This window comes from Octodon degus, unplaced genomic scaffold (genome assembly GCF_000260255.1).
Source record: "Octodon degus isolate 3935 unplaced genomic scaffold, OctDeg1.0 scaffold00086, whole genome shotgun sequence".
NCBI classification, from domain to species: Eukaryota; Metazoa; Chordata; class Mammalia; order Rodentia; family Octodontidae; genus Octodon; species Octodon degus.
The window spans coordinates 10,483,293-10,504,243 of record NW_004524662.1 but is presented as its reverse complement, the minus strand read 5'-3'; the positions used below and the strand labels follow the sequence as shown (position 1 = coordinate 10,504,243).

The 20,951-nt window shown below is 38.3% G+C and overlaps 1 protein-coding gene across 3 annotated transcripts in view; it reads right to left on the bottom strand.

The window, feature by feature from the left end:
* Prkd1 (protein kinase D1) overlaps positions 1–20,951 on the bottom strand; it is a 329,687-nt gene that overhangs the window by 19,529 nt on the left and 289,207 nt on the right. For all 3 annotated transcript variants that reach the window (XM_004637107.1, XM_023721824.1, XM_023721823.1), the window contains exons 8-15: positions 19,562–19,685; positions 17,487–17,564; positions 16,079–16,358; positions 15,050–15,102; positions 12,868–12,940; positions 9,903–10,009; positions 1,227–1,388; positions 588–686 (exon numbers count right to left, since the gene is read on the bottom strand). In XM_004637107.1, the coding sequence (XP_004637164.1) occupies positions 588–686; positions 1,227–1,388; positions 9,903–10,009; positions 12,868–12,940; positions 15,050–15,102; positions 16,079–16,358; positions 17,487–17,564; positions 19,562–19,685 (976 nt within the window). The remainder of the gene's footprint in view (positions 1–587; positions 687–1,226; positions 1,389–9,902; positions 10,010–12,867; positions 12,941–15,049; positions 15,103–16,078; positions 16,359–17,486; positions 17,565–19,561; positions 19,686–20,951) is intronic.

The window sequence follows — 20,951 nt, the reverse complement described above, 5'->3', positions numbered from 1 at the left end:
TCCACTGAGCTATCTCCCCGGCCCCAGGAGTGATGGATTTAAAGGCTCACAATAAAAAAATGATGATTAAGTAGAGGTAGATGAGCCATGCCATCCATGATAAGACTCAAAATTAGCTCTGTGCTGGCAGATAGCTGGCACCTCAAGGTGTCAGGGCTGCAAGGCAAGACAGCCACCTTCAGATACCTCAGATCCATCCTGCTCTCGGGAGAGAGATGGGTGTTTTCCACTCCTCAGTTGAGGATGGAGAGAGACCTGGTAGGATCTCTGGGCCTGTGTAATGTCTACCTTTTCAAGGCCAACACTTTAAACACTGGGCTAGGCCTGCCAGTGCTGGAGAAGGGAAGAGGAGCCTGAGAAGGCACCAGTGTATGCTACTCAAGCAGGCTGCATTAAGAAGCCAGAGCCTAAAAGTACAGAAAGGTAACAAATGGATGGAAATGCAAATAAAAAAAAACCCATGAAACTAAAGTTCTGAGGGAAAAAAGAAAATAACAGGATGCTGGGGATAAAGAAGATAACAGGATGCTGCACACGAGGCTTTGAGGTACTCAACTAGGTTTTTGCTGAGAGGCTTTTCAACTTGCCTGAGGGAAAGGGTCAGCAGATGCTAATAATACATTTTCCGGCTTGAGGTCACAGTGAACGATATTTTTAAAATGAAGATGCCGCAAAGCCACAAGTATCTATAAAGAAGAAAAGCACCAAAATAATTTCATATCAGTCTATTAATTTCAAGATGTTTTCTATCAGGGCATAAACTTACAAGGCCAAGAGAAAACTCACAATGTCCAGTCAAGGCTCTTTATATTGAAGACCTGGAAATGGGCTCGATTAACACAGCAGGTTGCTAAGCAACCCCAATGGGTGAAGTATCAGGTTATGGTGCCCATACCACAGTCAACACAGGCGAAGACATAAAGGTTTCCATATGAAACAGGGATACGCATACTTAAATATTGGGATTGAGACAGGACGAGACCAATACACTTTTCAAAGTTTCAAGAGCAGTTCTAACGCATGGGCCTGCTTGCATGATACTAATTTGGTGCCCTATACTTTGAATAACACAGATAAAACTCAGAAAATACAATAAGCCTCCACAACCTTGTTAGCATAGTTAAGCTTGGAAGTGGAGTCTAAACAACAAGGCTAGAAAACTGTAGTTAAACAGTGATAACATTTGATATTAAATATTATTTTTTTGTGTCTAATTGATTTCTTACCTGGGTAATTAAAAACTTCGTTATGTGTTCTGGCAACCTGCCCTTTTCACTTGACAAGATCATCTCCAGCATGTCTCCATGGAGTTTTTCCATAACAACAAACACTCTTTCAGGCGTCTCAAACATACACTCCAAATTTACAACACCAGGGTGATGAAGGTTCTATTAAAGATAAATAAAGCACTTCAAGAAAATGAGTTTTTTCATACTGTTTGGCATGCTCACTGATTATACAAAACTGCTTAAGCTTAAAGCGATGGAGAAACTGACACTTAAGATTTTTAACACCTCTGAATTCCACATGTGCTGCCTTATATTTTTGAAATTCTCTCTCCAGAAAATAAATCTTTACTTTCTATGCATAGTGAAATTATTTCTATGCTCAAAATCCAAGTTCCAGCACTGTGAATTGCTAATTAGGATTTAATTAGAATACCATATTGAGAAATCTGCAATTTCTTAGGATCCTCTCCAATATTAAGCACACCACTCCAAAAAGTATGCGTGGTCATCGCTACACAATTGATGAAAAATTAATGCAGAAAAGATGAAAGTCGGACATGCCTTACATCTTACTGTACTACAGAAGCACCTTATCCCAAATCTTTCTGGAGTTTCTCTGCTCTTAGAGGTTTCAGTAGTTGAACACAGAAGCTCTGACACAGCGCCTAGACCATTATGTATACTGCAAGAGAACCGTTGGTCTGCTGCTTTGTCCAGAACACCATGCTGCGTGCAAATGTTCTAATTGTCGAGTACTTCCCCAGTAAAGCAAGGGCTAGTGATGGTAGCCAGTGTTTTCTTTCACAAGTTCACTGCTGCTTAAATCAAGCAAATTACTCTTGGATTTACAGTATTTCTTATAATCATGCTTAAATCTAAGTGTTATTCTGGGTCAAGAACAAAAGCTTTGATGATTTGACCTGCACATACGTAAGTACTTACCTACGTATGTATGCATGCATGTATTAATTTTACTTTCAAAATTCCACGTCTCCTTACCCCACAAAATATGCTAATAGTTGAGCATTAAAGATAATGATTGTTTTGGGAAAAAATTCATTGAAGAATAAAATTGTATAGAAAATATCAATCTCACAAGCTGTAATACTTAAGGCCAGAAGTGATTCACTATTCAGTGTCTTTATAGATGGATGCTGGCAGTCAGTAGAAAGTGAAGGGGATGAGGCTTCCATGGTGCCCATCCTTGCTTCCCATTTGACAAGAAGGCTAAGAATCCACTTCATTCAGAGCCAGGCCGTGATTGGCAGTAGCTGCCATGGTGATAACATCTCTCTAGGGATCCTTTCACTATTTTGGTTATTTTGATTTCTGCCATAGACATCTATGGTCCTTTTTCATTCTGATCTCACTGCATACTCACATGGAGCAAAATGTGGTCAAAGAATGGCAAGTTTATTCATGTTGTCTGAATAGATGCTTACACATCTACCTAATGGCTTTTCTCTTCTTAAGGGCTAGAGTCATTATTGTTGAAATCATTGCACTATTAAGTAGTCGGAGCTTAGTAGTTCGGGTAGACCTCAGGGGCCCAGGCAGGGCAGCAGAGAAGGGGAGTCCTGCTGGGCTGCTTCTGCTGCTTACCTCATCTCAGACCCTGAGGGTGGAGGAAGGAAAGGCCGCAGATGGCCCGGAAGCCCTGCTTGCTAAGTTATCTGACTATATACGCGTCCCTCCTCCTGTGCCCATGTGCGTGACTTCTCAGAGCATTGAAGTTCTTCTCTCAATGTATTCTTTTACTTTTTCCTATACCACAATACAGCTTGAGCAGTCCCTACAAGGAGGGGCAAACTTTAATGTACTTTATCTAACTGGAGTATTCCAAAAATACTTAGAGCCAAAATTGTGGGGCAGATTAGTGAGACTTCTCACTAAGCACAGGAACAATGTTGTCATTTCCTGCTAAAGGACTTAGTACAGAGATTTAAAAAGGAACAATATGTCCAACAAAAAGCATCTGACTAAAGGTCATGTATATATAACTGGTTAAAATACTGGAAAGATTAAACTCACACAATTATCCCACTTGGCTTTGCTATTCATAAAAGTCTTTATGCTTTATAAGTATTCTGAAGGATATCCTAATTGATAGTTTGAAATTCCTTTACAAAAGCAAAAATAATTTTGCATTCTACCAGTTGATATGAAATAAATTGATATTTTAAATTTATTATATATGATTGAGACAAATTTATCCCAGATGCTTCCTTATGAACTGATTTATTTTGCAAAAATCACAATCACTCATCTGACTTTAAGAAAATGAAACAGGACATAAAAAATCATGGTATTATTTATCCAATGTCTAATAAAATGAATGTTTAGTCATAGAGAATATATTTGAACACTGAATATATTTGAAACAAATCAAGCTATTATTTTTCCATTTTCATATATAATTTATGTATAATTTTTTAATACTGTAAGAATTTTAAGGGCCGGTGAGATAGCTCAGCATACTAAGTGCCTGCTTAGGCACGCATGGGGACCAGGGTTTGATCCCTGCACCACATGCCACACAGTTCCTGCCCCAGGTGCGACTAGCTGGCCAGCAAGACCAGGTGCAGTGGCACAAACCTGTAATTCCAGCCCTGGGGAGGCTGAAATCAGGAGGCTCACTGTGAGTCTTAGCTGTGTAGTGAGATCCTCTAACAAATACATTAAAAAACAGACAAAAAAATGAGGGAAGAAAAAGAAGAAAGAAAGAAAGAAAGAAAGAAAGAAAGAAAGAAAGAAGAAAGAAAAAAGAAAGAAAGAAAGAAAGAAAGAAAGAAAGAAAGAAAGAAAGAAAGAAAAAAGAAAGAACTTTAAGATAAGCTTCAACAAGGGAGTCCATGTGACCTAGCCACAGACTCATTTTTCATAAATTTACAAAATAGCTTTTTAATCTTTTCTTGCTAATGCCCGAAGTAACTGAATTTAGACGTGGCAAGGAGACAACAACAATGGCACCATAGTGAACAAAAAATAATTTTGCTGACTTCTGAGGCTTACCTCAGGAATTCAAATAATGAATTTTGTAGCAGAGCAAGCTTCTATAGGACTTGGACCATCTGTTTGTTGAATTTAAGTAATTTAATTTTCAGGAAATGAAACATTTGGTCAAGGACAGGAAAGAGAAGTGGGCATTCACACATAACAGATTGATGACATATCCATGCAGTGAATATAACTTGTTTGCAAGTCTGGGAGGAAATATCAATCAGAGATCAGGACAAAAATTTTCCTGACCCAAGATGCCTAGAAAAATCTTACATAATAGTATAATGAAGTCACTACAATTGTACACTTTTGTAGCAGTAGTAGTAATTATTAAGACAGCTAAATAATTAATTCTGAGTTTTTGTGGATATTCTAGTCCATAGTTTTTGGCTTCATGTTAAATATGTTTTAAATATCAATACAAAGTATATACTTATATTCCATAAAAAATAGTGCTGCTTTATTATAAATTTGGATTTGAGAAGTCATTCTATATATCTAGTCGTATTAAGTTAAAGTTGCCATATTTTTTCTATTTCTTTCACCTCTTACTCTTTTTTACCATTAGGTTTATTCTACTCAAGCATATGAGAGATTAGAAAACGATTTTAGAATCAACATGTCTTTTCAATAGTTGTGTGTTGGTTGGTTGGTTGGTTGGTTAGCACTAGGAACTCAATCCAGAGCCTCCACACTGAACTATATTTTCAGCCTTTTGTATTTCAAGACAGGGACTGACTAAGTTGTTAAATTGCTCAGTTTAGGCTCAAATTTGTGGACCTCTTGCATCAGCCTCCTACAGCTCTGGGATTACAGACTTGTTTCACCAATCCTGGCTTTTCAGTAGGTTTCAAGGTACGATGCAACATTAATATGAGGCCTTTGGCTACTTTTCAATTGAAGGACTTCATAATTTAGCTCATGCTATGACAAGAAAAAGTTGAAAGTGATGAGTCCAGGATAAATTCTAAACAATAAAAGAGTAGATAGCAGAATATTTTGTGGCACAGCAGTATTGGTGGAGTGTGAGGTATCTTTCTCAAAGGTAAGGTACTGCAACAGTAGCTTTATTAGTTCTCCTTGCTACTTATTTTTCTAGAGCTTAAAAAAGAGCACACTGCCTTATCTATTTTCTAATTACAGCCTCTTACAATTTTTGCTTCTTTTAATGATCCTAGAAATGAAAAATATACTGTTGTCAGGGCATTCCTTCTCACCGTGCTAATCTTTCCTTACGTAATTTGTGAAAACCTTTGTATGACTTCATTATTTCCCTAAGGGTGAGAAATGAAGAACTGAAAATGAGCTGTGTGGATGACAATGATCAGGCAAAGAAGACTTACTGAGAGGAGAAACAAAAAACGGAATTCTGTTAGCTTTCCCACCTCCATGCAGCTAGAAATAACAGGTACGATGTTATTTCTAACAGGCAAGGGCCAGCCAAATAGCTCAGAGGATTAAAGTGCCTGCAAGCAGGCACAGAGGCTGGGGGTTTGATCCCTGAGCCTGCCATTCCAGCCTTGCCCCTGCAGTGCACTGAGAGGGCAATAAGACTGGGCACTGAGGTGCACGACTATAATCCCAGCTCTTGGGAGACTGTAAACACGTGGATCAATATGAGTCCAATCTAGTAGTGAGACCCTGAAAATCCTGTAGACCCTTCCCTAAAATACAAAAAGAAAGAAAGAAACACAGACAGACAGATATATAGATAGGTCAGGCAACACAATCCACCAGGTAGACATACTGAGACTGGGGACACTTGCAAGGATTATTGATTTTGGAAGTAAACTGGGATTTTATGATCTCCCTACACTGCCTTTATTAGCCTTGTGGGGCTAGTTAAAAAAAAAAAAGCATGAGGGGCTTGGAGAATAACTGATGGGAAACGAGGAGTTAAATAAGCTATGGTGCTGAACATTGTCCAGGTACTGGAAAAAATTCCATCCTCCCTTGGATCTGTGTATTTGGCCCTACAGTTAGCTAATGCTATTGTCAGCATTTTTTTGCAACTAGACTTCAAGATCAACTTGTCTTCACTTGGGAGAAAAAGCAGTGGACCTTCTAGTATGGTTTTGGGGATGCGTTATTTGGTTCCATGATGTGGATGAGAGCATTGTTCTCTGTTATAGGATGCAAGGGAATGACTGTGCATATGAGGGATTATGCTGCTAACCCCATGATTCAAGGGCTGCACCATTTGTAAAACTCATAGGGGTGGGCATCTGGTCTGGTTAGATACAACTGATTCTTGGAATGGTTTGGGAGAAAGTGCAAACCTCCCCTATATGGTAAAGGACATATAGGCTTTTGCTGGGCTAGCCAAGGTGTAGGCTCTGGACATCCCTTCAAGAGCTGTTCCAGTGCAGTGAGATGTCATCAGCCAGGCTGGCACGAGTTGGGCTTTCTCACAAGAGCAAGAACAAAATGTAGTTCTAGGTTTTTGGGTCATAGCTATGGAAAGGAAGTGAAAATGGATGCACTCATTTTAAAGTTCCTAGTGGCAAACCATGTATTGCTATAGGTGGAGCCACTGAGGAAGGCTTTACCAGTCCCAGAGGAGTACGTCCCAGTCAGTTGGTGTGTAGGTGGCCAATTGCATTGCTGTTAATCCAGTGTAGTGCAGATTCTACTCTAAGGAAGCAGTAGGAATATCTATAACACATTGGCCTTTCCAAGATCTTTGGGCTCCCTTTCTGAGGATGGTGTTGGGCCTGGTTACCTATGACACTGCCTCAGGTGGCTGGCCTGCTGTTGTGATCTCAAAAGGGCAAGACAAGGCAGTCTCCATACCCTGAAATGCCTGGCACAAGGATCAACCCAGCAGTAGGGGAACTGTCTAGGACTGGGCCAAAACACACGATATATCACAGCACTTTCTCATGCCTTGTAAGCCCCTTGCAGCAGGATGATGGAGAGAAAGAATAGCTTTCTCTGCAACAGTTGTAGGACCCTGTAGGCAAACCTACCATAGTGAGAGGCCTGAAAATCTTGGAGAAACATTTAGAAATCCACTAACATATCTGGCAGATCTGTTCTGTGTGAGTACCTGGGGGCCCCAGCTCCCACTCCAGAGATTATTCATCTCCATATAGTTCATATAGGTGCTATATTGTCAGAGTTGTGATAGAGAAAAATAAACGGGGGAGAGGGAGAGAAGAAAGAGGGAGAGGGTGACAGGAAGGGAGGGAGAGAGAAACAGAGGGAGGTGGAGGGGGAGAGAGAGAGGAGGGAGAAGGGAGAGAGAGAGAGAGAGAGAGAGAGAGAGAGAGAGAGAGAGAGAATGTTTTACATACATAGGGGACGATTCAGTTGGGGCCCTTCCCCTGGATAAGTAGTTACTTTTTAAGGAATCTTTGGCCTCCTGACTTGGTCTCTCTTGATCCTATTGCACTCTAAACTGGTGGTTCTTGGCAGAGTGGGTTAAAGGAAGTACTTCAGGGCTACAAGTGGCCTCCAATTCTGACATTGCATTTCATCAGTTCTAGGAATCCCTTATGCACTCCTACCCTGCTGGTTGATGCCTGTGCTATGCTTCATTGTGTTTTCTGATAGAGACAATTCTATCAGAATTGAAAAATTTAAGTCTTTTAGTAATACTTGTGGAGCACTTTATTTGGTTATGTAAAGAAACCACTAGGTTTCAGGATCAAGTCAAAATGAATGGAACCCTCCCAGGTAGTCAAATATGGGCTATCAGTCACAATAGCTCCAAAAGAGAATGAAAGAAATAGTGGACCATAACTTGGTCAGGACACTGGCATCAGGGAGAACATCCAAGGAAAATACAGAGTGACAGGCACTTTAATTATGCTGAGCAAAAAATGGCAGTCCAGTTATGTAGGCAAAAAATTTAACACATAAATATGTAACAGGTCTGCTTGTAGAAGTACAGCTGAGCAATTCAATTGCAGGATCTCTGACAGGAAGGACCTGTGTACCTCCACCACACTGTGCGTTCTGAACAGGAAGAGACCTTAGCTCTGGGTATGGACTCAGTTCACACTAGTTTCCTGCATGAAGCAAAGAATGATCAAGGCTGGTGGGGCCAAGTGGTAAGTGATGAGGCATTTTGAGTTTTCAGGCTATAATGAAAATAAGAAAAATGTCCGATGCCTTCATATGCTTGAGAGTCAGATTTGGTTCTCAATCTGACTAAATTCTTTTTTGAAAACTACATCAAAAATTTTTCTCTGTCTCTTTTGCACTGAAGTTGTTGGCAACTCATATTGTAGAAGAGGAGATGCAAATTGTTTATACTTAGGTGTATCTTATGCTCTCCTACCACACTACAAAGTCAGCAGCTAATATTGTGTTGACTGACTCTGAAGAGCTAAAGAAAAGGTCCAAACACAGGCAGTTAGGCCCTCAACATGTGCTAGTTCTCTGCTGTTGCAATACAGTCTAGAAAGATGTTAATCATAAAACTCTCGGGTAAACAATCAAATGCTGGAAGGCTTTCTCTGCAAAGGGATCTGCCTGGGACATGGGGAAGGAGAGACTGGAGAAGTAAGGGCCATGGTTGGGGAGATGTCAAGAACTGTGCTTTCACCTGTTATTTATGATTCAGCATTGCCAAGTTAAGGATCGCTTTTGTGAAAATCTCCTTTTGGTAACTGATTATCGAGTGCTAAGCTATGAATCTAAAGCTCTGTAGTTATCTTCTTATGTAGTTATCTTCTGGGTTCCATTGGTTATCCAAAGGCACAAAATAACATTTTTAGAAATTCTAAGTCTCAGAAAATTTTGTTTTGTTTTTAAATATATATATATATATATATATATATATATAGAGAGAGAGAGAGAGAGAGAGAGGACATGTTATTTTTTGGTGTCTGTATGCATGAGTTTATTTAGACTAGAAAACATGTCTTTAATTTACTGTATGGAATTCAGTAGGTGGCGATCAAATTAAACAGTAAGTGACAAGATGTGATCTACTTTGTTTTGCTGGTAATATTTAAAAGAAAACTAATACAACTGAACTAGAAATTAAGATCAGCTTATAGGTATAGCATTTCAGAAGTTATATGAAATTGGCTTTACTAATGGTCTAAAGAGTGCATAGAAGAAAACTGTGCTGACCACATTAGGCACACAACTTCTCAGTGTCCCCTTAGTCTGCAGAAAGCAAGGCTTAATGAATATAAAAGTTAAGTACACTCCATAATAACTTTTATTAACAAATTCTCTTTAAAAAGGAACTTTTACTCATGAGAAGGGTCAAGTGACATGCTCTGTATCACATACAGGGAGAGAGAGAGAGAGAGGACATTAATAAAATCAAGATGATTTGATTTTCAGACATAGCTTCCACACCTGGTATGCTGACAGTTATACGCAAGTCATGTAATTATCACAGCATAGAGGAGAAATGTTTATTAAGCATGGTCACTGGCAATGTAAAACTAAATGGTCTTGGCATGTCCATTATGAGCAAATGCAGAAACATTAACCATTAATGCATATTAATAATGTATGACAACCTAGACTTCAGTAAGCAAAAAAGAGGAACTGCTGCCTAGACTCAGGAAAGATAACCCTCGGGCAGTAGTCTGATACTTGATTTGAGTTTTCAGATAGTTTGAAGTGTTTTCAATATCTGTGCTGCAGACATTTGGACAACTGTGTTTTGCAGAAAGAGAGGGCATTTTATAGCTCTGAAATGAGTACCTGGAGAATGGCAACCTCGTTACGAAGCTGGCTTTCTTGTTTTGTGGGGAATCTTAATTTGTCAATGATTTTAATAGCCACATCTCTTCCTGTTTTTCGATGTTTTCCTTTAAAGTAAAAAAGAAAAATATTAGCATCATTAAATATTAATTTTGAAGAGTGAAACAATTTATAAGGACAGTTATACAAATGATAAAAAATTTCACTGAATGGATTAACATTTCTCAGAACACTGACATATATTCATAAAAATTTCACTCCTTAATGCATTATTGTAAATCAAATGTATGGCAAAATAAACCACAATTTAGAACATAAAAGAAATGGGTCATGAAAAACTATAGGCACTCAGCTGTCTAAAATTATTAAGTCTAATATTTTCTCTGAAAGTATATATTTTAGGGCTGGCCAAATAGCTCAGCAGATTAAAGTGCCTGCAAGCAGGCACAGGGGCTGGGGGTTCAATCCCTGGGCCTGCCGTGCTGGCCCTGTCCCCGGGGTGCATTGAGATAGCAGTTGAGACTGGGTGTGGTGGTGCGTGCCTATAATCCCAGCTCTTGGGAAGCTGTAAACAGGCAGGTCACTAGAAGTCCAATCTAGTAGTGAGACCCTGAAAGTCCTGTAGACCCTTCCCTAAAATACAAATATAAAATATAAAACTGAATTAGAAATTAAGCTCAGTTTATAGGTACAACATTTCAGAAGTTATATGAAGTTGGCTTTACTAATGGTCTAAATAGTACATAGAAGAAAACTTTGCTGACCACATTAGGCACAATAATATATGAAACAGGATATTGATAAAGTTAGTAAAACATATTCATACTGAATAAAATGCATTATTTAAGAAACTATAAATTACCACATATTATACTGAAAAACTAATGTACAAGCATTACATGAATGTCTAAGTTTTTGGATCACTTAGGCACAATTTCCAAAGAGAAATTGTCTTGGGTTGCATATAAAACATGTGATATGACCTGCAAGGGGGTCCACAGAGACCCCAAGCTCTTACCTTCTATGCCAATCTACTGTAGGAATTACAGAACATACAGGCATTGATTGATTCTGAAAACATAAAATCAAAATGGAGACAGAAAGTAGATCCCCAAAGCTTTGGTCACATGCAAACTAACCTGCAATTCTATTATTTCCATAGTTTCTAGAAACCTGGTGTCGCCTCACCCTACATCTTGTTCTCAGTCTTCATTCTCACTCTACTTTCTTCGCATCACCCTTTGCCCTGACTTGCTGTCTGTTTCAACTCTGGCATTTTGTTGCTGTTACTCTCTACAAGACAGCAGCTCCTTTGATTTGTATTCCTCTAACAATGTAGGATTTGGCTTCCTTCTGAAAAACCTGTTCACCTCTGCTTCATTCCATGTGTCTGGTTTTAATGTTTTAGTTTTCCATGTGCAGGGCTCCTCCCATACATGGTCTTGCAGAGACCACGTCCCAAATTATCTGGCACTTGTTGGTCTTCCAGATCCAATTTCTCATCCCTACCTCACTCCCACCTGTCGTGCAGGTAGTGATATGTATCATGTACCATTTCTCCTGTGATTTCTTTTTTTGCACACAATTAGTGCAATAATTATTTGAAATATTTGGTCTCCACTATTACATCCATGTGCATTAACAAACAGTACAAAGGTTGTTGACTTACTGACAATTTTTGTAGTAAAAAAAATCTCTAGTGTTTTGTGAGAATTACAGTGATTTTATAAAGCAATAGAACTTTGTTTTTAAATTTAAACATATGACTTCTAAGTATTATAAGTAAAGTGGAGGGAGTCCTTATGATAAGAAACTGAGATTTATGATGTCATTTCTATCAAGCAGGTGAAGTAGTATTAAACATTATCTAAGGCTGAAAAACAGGATGAAAGCTAGAGTTTAAAATAGAAGATCAAATAAATTCGCCAAAGACTTGACAGTACACAATGGGCAAAAACCTAGTATTCTATTTCAAAAGTTAAAAAGACAAGTTGTACTGAAACATATACATTGTTAAAGTCATCATAAAGTTAAAGAAAAATTGGTCAAGCAATGGCTGTGACTCATCCACATGACTGACACTGACAAAGGATCTACAAATTTCAGTACGGGGTTTCAGGGTAAATCCTGAAGGGATTTGACTAACCTTGTCAGATACAAAAGTTACATTTCTTGGTATATAAGTCTTGCTTTATTTTGGTCTTAACCATCCAGCAGAAAAGTATAAAAATGAGGTATAAAAAGTAAAGCCATATTAATATGCTGAGCTGTAAAAGACTCAAGTCAACAACTTCTGACATTGCCAGTCCTACGGATAACCCACTACTATTATGGACTACTGGACTATATTGGATTATTTGCTGAATTCACAAACCTATAATACTTAAATGGCAATAGAATACCCATCTCTAACAAAACTAAACAAAAAAAGGGGATACAAATGAAGGACCATTTGTATCTGTATATACTAAATAGTTAGGATAGATATACAACTACTTTGTCTTAATTCAATAAGAAGAAAGATTTGTACTAATAGTGTTTGGACAGGATATCATGTCTATATTTTGTACTATGAATAACCACTATGAATACAACCATGTGCAATGTATTAATTATTGAAACTGTCCTATTAATCTGTTTTGAAACTGTCTCATTGCTATATTTTTCTAAATAAAATTACCAAAAACATAAATGTAGGGGTTCTAATCGGACATATTGAAGAAAGCAGAACTAATTTGTTTCTGAATTATAACTTCTTTGTTTCTTAATGTTTTGCCTAAATAAATAAAATTGCTTCAGTACTGTATAAGTGTAGAAAACTTTCTCTTTCAAAATAGAAATTTTCAAAGGATGATTATCTCAATACAAGTTTTAAAAGGTAAAAAAACAAGATACACACATACACATACAAAGGTCTTGCTTTTAATTTCTTTCTAGGAAATATTACTCATGTGAACTAACTTACCTCCATAAACAATTCCAAACTGTCCAGAACCTAGTACTTCATCAGGAAAAATCTGATACACTGTACTGATGTCCTTTGGGTACAAGTCCAGTAAAAAATAGGGATGAGAGGGAACAGAGCATTATTATTAATAATAAGGTAAATAATTTTATTTAAATTATAAATATTGTTAAATACTTCAAACACAAATGTTTGCTAAAATTTCAATGACAATTCAAAGCATTTAATGTAATATCTTGAAAATTACTCTGATCTCAACTACTGGAGGTTTTCTAATATCCTACAAATATGTTTTAACAGAGAAATAAGGTCCCAAAATATATAATGTCATTTAGGTATGTAGAAAGGGAGCTGCTTATTAAAATGGCTATTTAGCAGGCCAGCGAGATAGCTCAGCAGACTAAAACACCTGCTTAGGCAGGCTTAGGCAATTGCAGAGACCAAGATTCAGTCTCCAGCACCACATGCTGTGCTAACCCTGCCCCCGGAGTGGGCTGAGCCAGCCACAGAGTCCAGACATGGTGGTTCATGCCTGTATTCCCAGTGCTGGGGAGGCTGAAAGTAGGAGGATCACTACGAGTCCAAGCTGCATAGTGAGAACCTGTAACAACCAAATACATTATTTTAAAAAAAGTCTATTTAGAAATTTTATTAAACATTTATGGATTCCAATCACATGTCTATGGGACCCCTGATATACCATCTGGCTAGAATGGTGAGGCTCCCTGGTTAGTCATCCACATCTAGGTGAACCTAAATGGAATAAAGAGGGGCCATGGCAGTATGACGTGACCAGAGAAACCTTAAATAATGACAGCCCACTATAAAGATAGTATCGATAAGCATCCAAACAATTCCATCTTTACCATTTCTGTAGGTAAAAAGCTCTGGAACTCTCTTTTCTTTGTCAAAATAACAATTTCTGAATAAAGGATGAGTTCAATCTAGAACATGATTGGCTGCTGAAGAGTTCATTTAGCATTCACTGTAAAGTTGTATAATTCTGCTTTGACTTTTTTGTTTCATTTATGCAAATTTGGCAAGGGTTGCAAAGATACACTGAATAAAGCTTAAGCAGATAAAGCTTAAGCAGATATTCTCCTAAAAGCAAACTTGAATAGTATTTACAAGGCATAAAAAGCTTTCTTTTGGTCATAGGCATAGTAGGAAAAATAAAAGAAAGGCTTTGAGTCACTAGTACAAGGTGGAAAAGGCCTTGTGACATTTGGGCTATTGGTATGTTGACAATATAGTAAGGCAAATATGACAATCATATTTCTGATCTTCAATTTTCAAGAAATGAATGAAAGGAATGGATTTCATCAGCACAGGTGATTAGGGGAGCAGAATTGTGGAGCCTTGAAGTCTGACTTATGCAAATTTCTTGAGGTCTCCTTTGGACACACAGCTACTTTAGCTGCACCAGGGCTTGCAATCCTTGTATTTGATAGTAATCCTAGGTACAGGGAGTGAGAAGAATGGCATGGTTAAAATACCCATGCAAATCAATGCATTTATTTTATTTGTGTATTTATTTTATTGTGCAACATTGACCATTAAAATTTCAATATCAAGGCCTGGGGATATAGAGCAGGGGTGGGGAGATTTCTTCAGTGGCACGTCCCAGGTACTGGGTGAAATCCTCAGCACTACAGAGAGAGAGAGAGAGAGAGAGAGAGAGAGAGAGAGAGAGACAGAGAGAGACAGAGAGAGACAGAGACAGAGACAGATGGAGAGAGAGACAGAGAGAGAAAAGGAGGGAGAGGGAGAGAGAGACAGACAGACAGAAACATAGAGAGAGGAAAGGAGGGAGAGAGGGAGGGAAGGAGGGGGGATAGAGAAAGAGAGAGAGAGACAGAGAGAGAGAAAGAGAGAGAGAGAGGCAAATATGTGAAAAATCAGGTATCACACTGTAAATACCTATTTTCCAGGATGAAAATAGGCAACTGTTATAAATAGGTAACTTGCTATTGTCATAAACTAGTGCTACATTGCAGACCGGATTGCAACAAAATCATGAAACAAAAGATGTAATATTTCCTAGGAAGAAAAATATTCAAGTAGATGCTCTCTTTCTTTCTAGAAAACACTGAAAAATTAAAATTTAAGAGTAACAAATTTTATAATCTTATTTTCTAATAATTATACTGCTGAGTTTGGTATTAGTTTAGTGTATACATACCACATTTTCTTGAATCTGGCAATTGGATACCGAAATGCTCAAAGAAATATCTTCTGGAAATGCATGTTGAAAATACAAACATAGAAATGTCAGCTAAATAGGTAATAGCAAAATAGGTAAATAACAATTGTATAGAATCAGTCTTAAATAAATCATAGTCATATCCATGAGGGTATTCATTTCCTTTTAAAGCTATAAACTCATCATGTACTTGGTTTGCAAATCCATAGTATTGGGGCCAGGGAGATAGCTCAGTAAATAAGTCCTTCCCTGGCAAGCACAAGGGCCTGAGTTCAATCTCTGGTTCCGAAAAAAAAAAAAAAAATTGTATTTTGTCAGATAAGGAGTCAAAGGACTTGGGTTCAAATACTGGTCCCTCTGGGCTAATTTTTAGGCAAAGCATTAACTTATTTGGCTTGTTTTAGGCACTAAAAGAGAAATCTGAGGTGAAATAAAAAATAATCAAGCTCAAAATAATCACAGTATTCTATTAACATGTTGGCTGTAGAAACCATTATGATATTTAAAATGACACTTTACAGACCATCCTCTAAAATTTCCATTTACAATTCATCCACAATACCTTATCCAACTTGCATGCAGGCAGACTGCATCTCATTTAGCTAACAAACAGATGTTTACTCCTGGAATAACTTGCTCCTGACTCACTGAGTAGCTCCCACACTAAGGGCCCCACAGGGATTGCCATGTTAGCTGACTTTGGGGAAATAAACCAAATCCTGTTCATGGCATTCTAGATGAAGCATAAATTGAGTGGATGATTTCTTTCCTGAATGATACCTCTAGAGATCTGTAATTGTCTAATATACAGGCTTATGTGAACTTACAAAAATATGATCGTGACAGATAAAAGACAGTGCAACAGCTTCTACTTAGAGATTCTGTTTTCCAACAAACTAAATCCACCACTTTTTCTTCCTTCTGTTTCTGGGGAAGGCAGAGTACCTGTTCACTGAGCCAGGGATGGGCAGATGGATCTTCATGGGAGCTAACAAAAGGCAGACTTACTGTGGGAGGTGCTTCCTGAGCCCACGGATGAGCCCTTGGGGATGACGGGCATGAGCGCGTGCTGGATGGCCAACTCCCACCTCCGAGCCACCTCTGCCCCAGCACCACTGGAGAGGACACTGCTACTCGGTGGGGGGTTGGCAGGGCTGACCACATCTTCTCCCACATAATAGACCACATTTGTCGTGGTGATTTCAAAACAGTGAGGATTGGCTCCATTAGGAATTAGTGATGAAGTTTTTGCTGCTTCCAGAGATAAGATTTCTGATAGAGGAATTTCCTGTGGAAGGAAGAGTGTCCTCAATGTAGTTTTTCAAAGGCATGCAAACTTTTAAATCGAACTTCCTACCAAGAACACGTGAGAAACGACAACAGAGTCATCATTTATATAAAAGAGTTTTACAAAAGGAATTTTTATAAAATTAAACACATTGTGATAATAGGGAGCCTTAGTATCACCCTTTTTTTCTAGAAAATACAAGTGATTTTTAAAATAATAATCATGAATCAAAAATAAGCATGGTTAAAAATAATGATTTTGAATCTTCTTCAATATCTGAGACTTGAAACATGAATGATAATATTTAAAACTGTAAAGCAAGATACATTTAGGTTTATAACACTGTTTTAAAATGTTTACTATTTAAAGTACTGAAGTAAGTAGGAATCAATTTAATGTGTGTTAGTATACACACAAGTGAAGAGTTTTAGTGAGGAATAAAATGACAGCTTTTTTTTAAAGTGGCTGTTTAAAACTATATATAAAGGACTAAGAGTTAATCTTTAAAACAAAATGCCTAATTTTCTGCTGCAGCTAATGTAAAGTAACCATGGAAAATCAGGTTAACTATGCTGGAATCTGCTCTCATGTTAAAGAAGCAAGTATCTAATATTTCCATTTTGAGTTTCTTTTGAAGTTTTGAATACACTGGGTCATATATTATGCCTATTCTGTATTATTCAATGTACAGAGACAGAAAGAAAACCACCACCAAGTATTCCTTCAGAGGAAAGCGTTCTTTTTAATACTGACAAGCTTGAAAAAAACCATACAATGTTCCTTAATTTCCAGTGTTATGCTGGATATAATGGATATCAGGAATTTACTTTTAGCTCATCTGCTATGACCGCTGAAAATGTTCAGTTAAGTTTCCCTTCCCCTCTTCATCTTATAGAGATGCAAGGACTCTCGGGGAAAATGTGAGATTTGCAGATGAATTGAGGTACAATGAGATTCTTAAGAAATCTATAAACTACAGACAAGAAAAAGCATCTCTCAGAGGAAGCACAAAAACAAGTACGTGAAATATGTGTCTGTTGAACGTATTTCACATTTCCGATGCTCTGCATGCTGATGAAAGAGCAGGAAAGGACATCGAATGACCATCAAAGAGCAAACCACATTTACCTTGTAGTACCTGCTTCCTGTGTCATTTTGAAAGAGTGTAATGCATTTGCTGTCCAATCTCCAATAGTGCCGCTTCCGCTGAAATAGAAGTTAGAGTCAGGAGTTGTTGAAAGCTTTAAATATATCCTAGATTGATAAAAATAAGTATTTTTTATTTTTATCTTTTTAGTTATTTCTATTTTCTCAATGGGAAAATAGAAACTGGTGGTGGAAAGCACATGGGCTTTGATTAAGACAAACTCATGCTCAATTTGACTTTATTTATCTTTTGGTGGAACTGGGGATTGAACTCATGCCCTTGTGCTAGCCAGGGAAGTGCTTATTCCACTGAGCCATCTCCCCAGCCCTCAATTTGACTTTAGAAATTCATTACATAGCAAATGTTGTGTGATGCATTTCCGCATCTACATCAGACAGTCCTGAATAATAACGAAGATAATGTACAAGTGCCCAGGGAAGTGTCTGGCAGTCAGTGTGTGCACAGTCAATGGCTAAACATCATTTTAAAATTTGACTGCTTGAAGAGCTAAAGGTGTATTTATAGCCTGTAATAAAACAAGGTTTAGTAGGAGTTGTCATGTTTATTCATAGAACATAAGAAATGTTCTATGAAGATCCAGCCAGGTAACTTGGCTTTCATTACCAATAGAAGAAGAATTCTAAATCTTACAACAGAACTACATAATATTTTGCTGGGTGGCACCTCCACTCTATGGTACCAACTTAAACTTAAAGCAGTGTATCAAGCAATCCACCTTCTTTTAAGCACACCCATATCTATTACAGTTTGGTGATAAGGTACTTGTTGAACCTAGGTAAATCTTTCGTAACTTTTATGATATATGTGCACGTATATGTGTATTTTCATACTTCTTAGACCCCAAGCCCTCCTATCATTACTTTGGTTTCATGTGAAACCAACCTTAGACTAGTTATTAAATGGACTAAATACACTTCAAATATCCTACAATCAGCCAAAAAAAAAAAAAAAAAAAAAAAAAGAACTAGTTGCTGTCCAGCAAGAAGCATGAGATTAGAGATAGACCAACTAGGTTATATTATCTAAAGAAATGGTAAAGTATCTATCAATAACAGGAAATGAAGAAAACACTTCCAATGACTGAGAAATCAGCCTTTCAATTCATTTAACCTTCTGAGTTGTAATGTGGATCAAGCTTTTCTCCCCTATAAATGTACACACCACCTCATTCAGCAGCCATTACAAAACTCTAGAAATGTAAACAACTCAGGCAAAGTATAGGAGGACTATATTCCTGGATTTTTTTCTATGCTAACTGGACAGTTACAGATTTAAGAAGTAATCCATGGTCATCCTGGTTGTCTTACTCCTTAAAATGATTCTCTATCGAAGAGGAGTAGTGTTATGAGGTGGAATTAGACTGTCCCTCTAAAGGCTCCTGTGCTCAGAGGCAGGGCTTCCAGGAGGTACGTGGACCATGAGGACCCTATGCTCATCAAGGAATTAACCCACTGAGGAGTTGACAGCTGAGTGTGTGGGTGGGAAGCAGGGCCTGATCAGGGGCAGTGGTGACTGTCACGGGACCTAGAAGCGTTTATCTTCATCTTTACCACCTCCTTACATTCTCTGCTTCTCGTTGTCAGTGGATGGACAGCTGTCCTTCCAGACCTTGTCACCATGCCCTTGCTGCCTTGGAGCCAGATGACCATGGGCTGTCATTCTGAGTCAAAAATCAACCTCTTCTCCTTTAAGTTGAGGAAGTCTGATACTGTGTCTCACCAAGGAGAAAGGTGACTGGGAAAGGTGCTCTGAAAGTCATGCTGTGGGTTTGATGCCTACTGGAAATAACAGATGGGCATGCAAGTTGCCTGGAGACCACCTTGGTAATCAGGTTATGTGACCCTATTTTCCTGAAATTGTTTTCTACGTTATTTTTCTTTTCTAGTTCTTATGCTTGTTCAACTACACATGATACCCAGAAATTGGCCTTGTCTCCACCTGATGCTACACCACGGGACACCCCACCATCCTCAGTGAGCACCAGCAGCTTCTCTGATAACAGTCAGAGCCCACAACCTCTTGCTATGGAGCTCACCAGGGTGTCCTTGCTGGTGTAGTGCACCATCCAGCCTTCTTTCATCACTGAGCTGCTTTTCCTCTTCGTGTGTTTGATGGACTGCACCACCCTCATGAGTGGGATGTTGTTGCTTGTCGATGGACTTGAAATAGCAAAACATTTTAAGAGATAAAAGTTCTCAGAGTCACATCTTTTCTTTAATAAAACCTTATTTCGATGATGTCAGAGTGTAGGTCAAAAACTTCACATTCTATTTCCTTCAGTGAAAGGTATTAGCAGTATAGCACCGTGTAGGAAATGGGCTACTTGGAAAAATGCTGGGTGTTAAACGTACATTTTAAAGATCTCAGCACAGGTAATAAGCACCTTTCTTCAGGCTGATTGTGTGGCGTTTTAGCTGAATAGTAGATGGCTGTCCAGGTACTAAAGCCGCCGTATTTCACACATGAAAGCTTATTTATTTATTACTACAAATTACATGTATATGCTTAATCATTTATAGATTATATTTATAAGGCATTTCTTAAATATTACAAAGTACTTTGTAAAATGTCTTTCATATAATTATTATTTGTGGGAATATGCTGGTCTCTCAAGTCTCCACCCCAAACTCCTACCTGTGTTCTTTCTCTCTGTCTCGGTCTCCTACCTCCCATTACAGTTTAGGCCTAAGATGTCTCCCCAGCTTCTCATGTGTTTGGAAGTTGGCTGGATCATGGGGACACTATACCCATCAGTGGGTTTATCCACTGAGGAGTTCAGTCGCTGAATGTGCTGTGAGGAGTGGGGCCTGGTTGAAGGTGGGTCACTGAGGGCAGAGCACGAAGAGGTTATTTGCATCTCTGGCTCATCTAGTCATCTGTTTCTGCTTCCTGCCTTCCAAAGTTGAGGACCTCTTCTTCCCTTGTGCCCTCTGCCCTCCCATTTCTACTTTGAAACCAACTGTCTATGGGCTGTGAGCTGAAACAACCTTCTTGCCCTTCCAGTGGCAGATGTTTAGTATTTTGTACCAGTAAGAGGAAAGTAACTAAGATACCTTCCCTCATCCATTCAGCCCCAGAACTCCAAAGCCTTACAGACTCCCTTCAAAGGTAGTTAAGCAATAAGACTAATATATTCTAGTATTTTAACAATGTTTACTGTGCCATTAAATGGAAAAAAATTGTCCTTACATTTCTCTATGCTCATGAACAATTTCATTCTGTCAGTGAATTTGACATTTGTAAAAGGGACACAAATGTTGCATTATGCTGTCTCATAAATTAGAGGCTGAGATTTTTTTTTCTGTAAAGGGCTCAGTAATAAATATTTTAGGCTTGATCAAGTACTATTGTAGTTTATTTCTTTTTTTTTTTTTCAGAACCAGGGATTGAACTCGGGCCCTTGCGCTTTGCCGAGGAAGCACTTA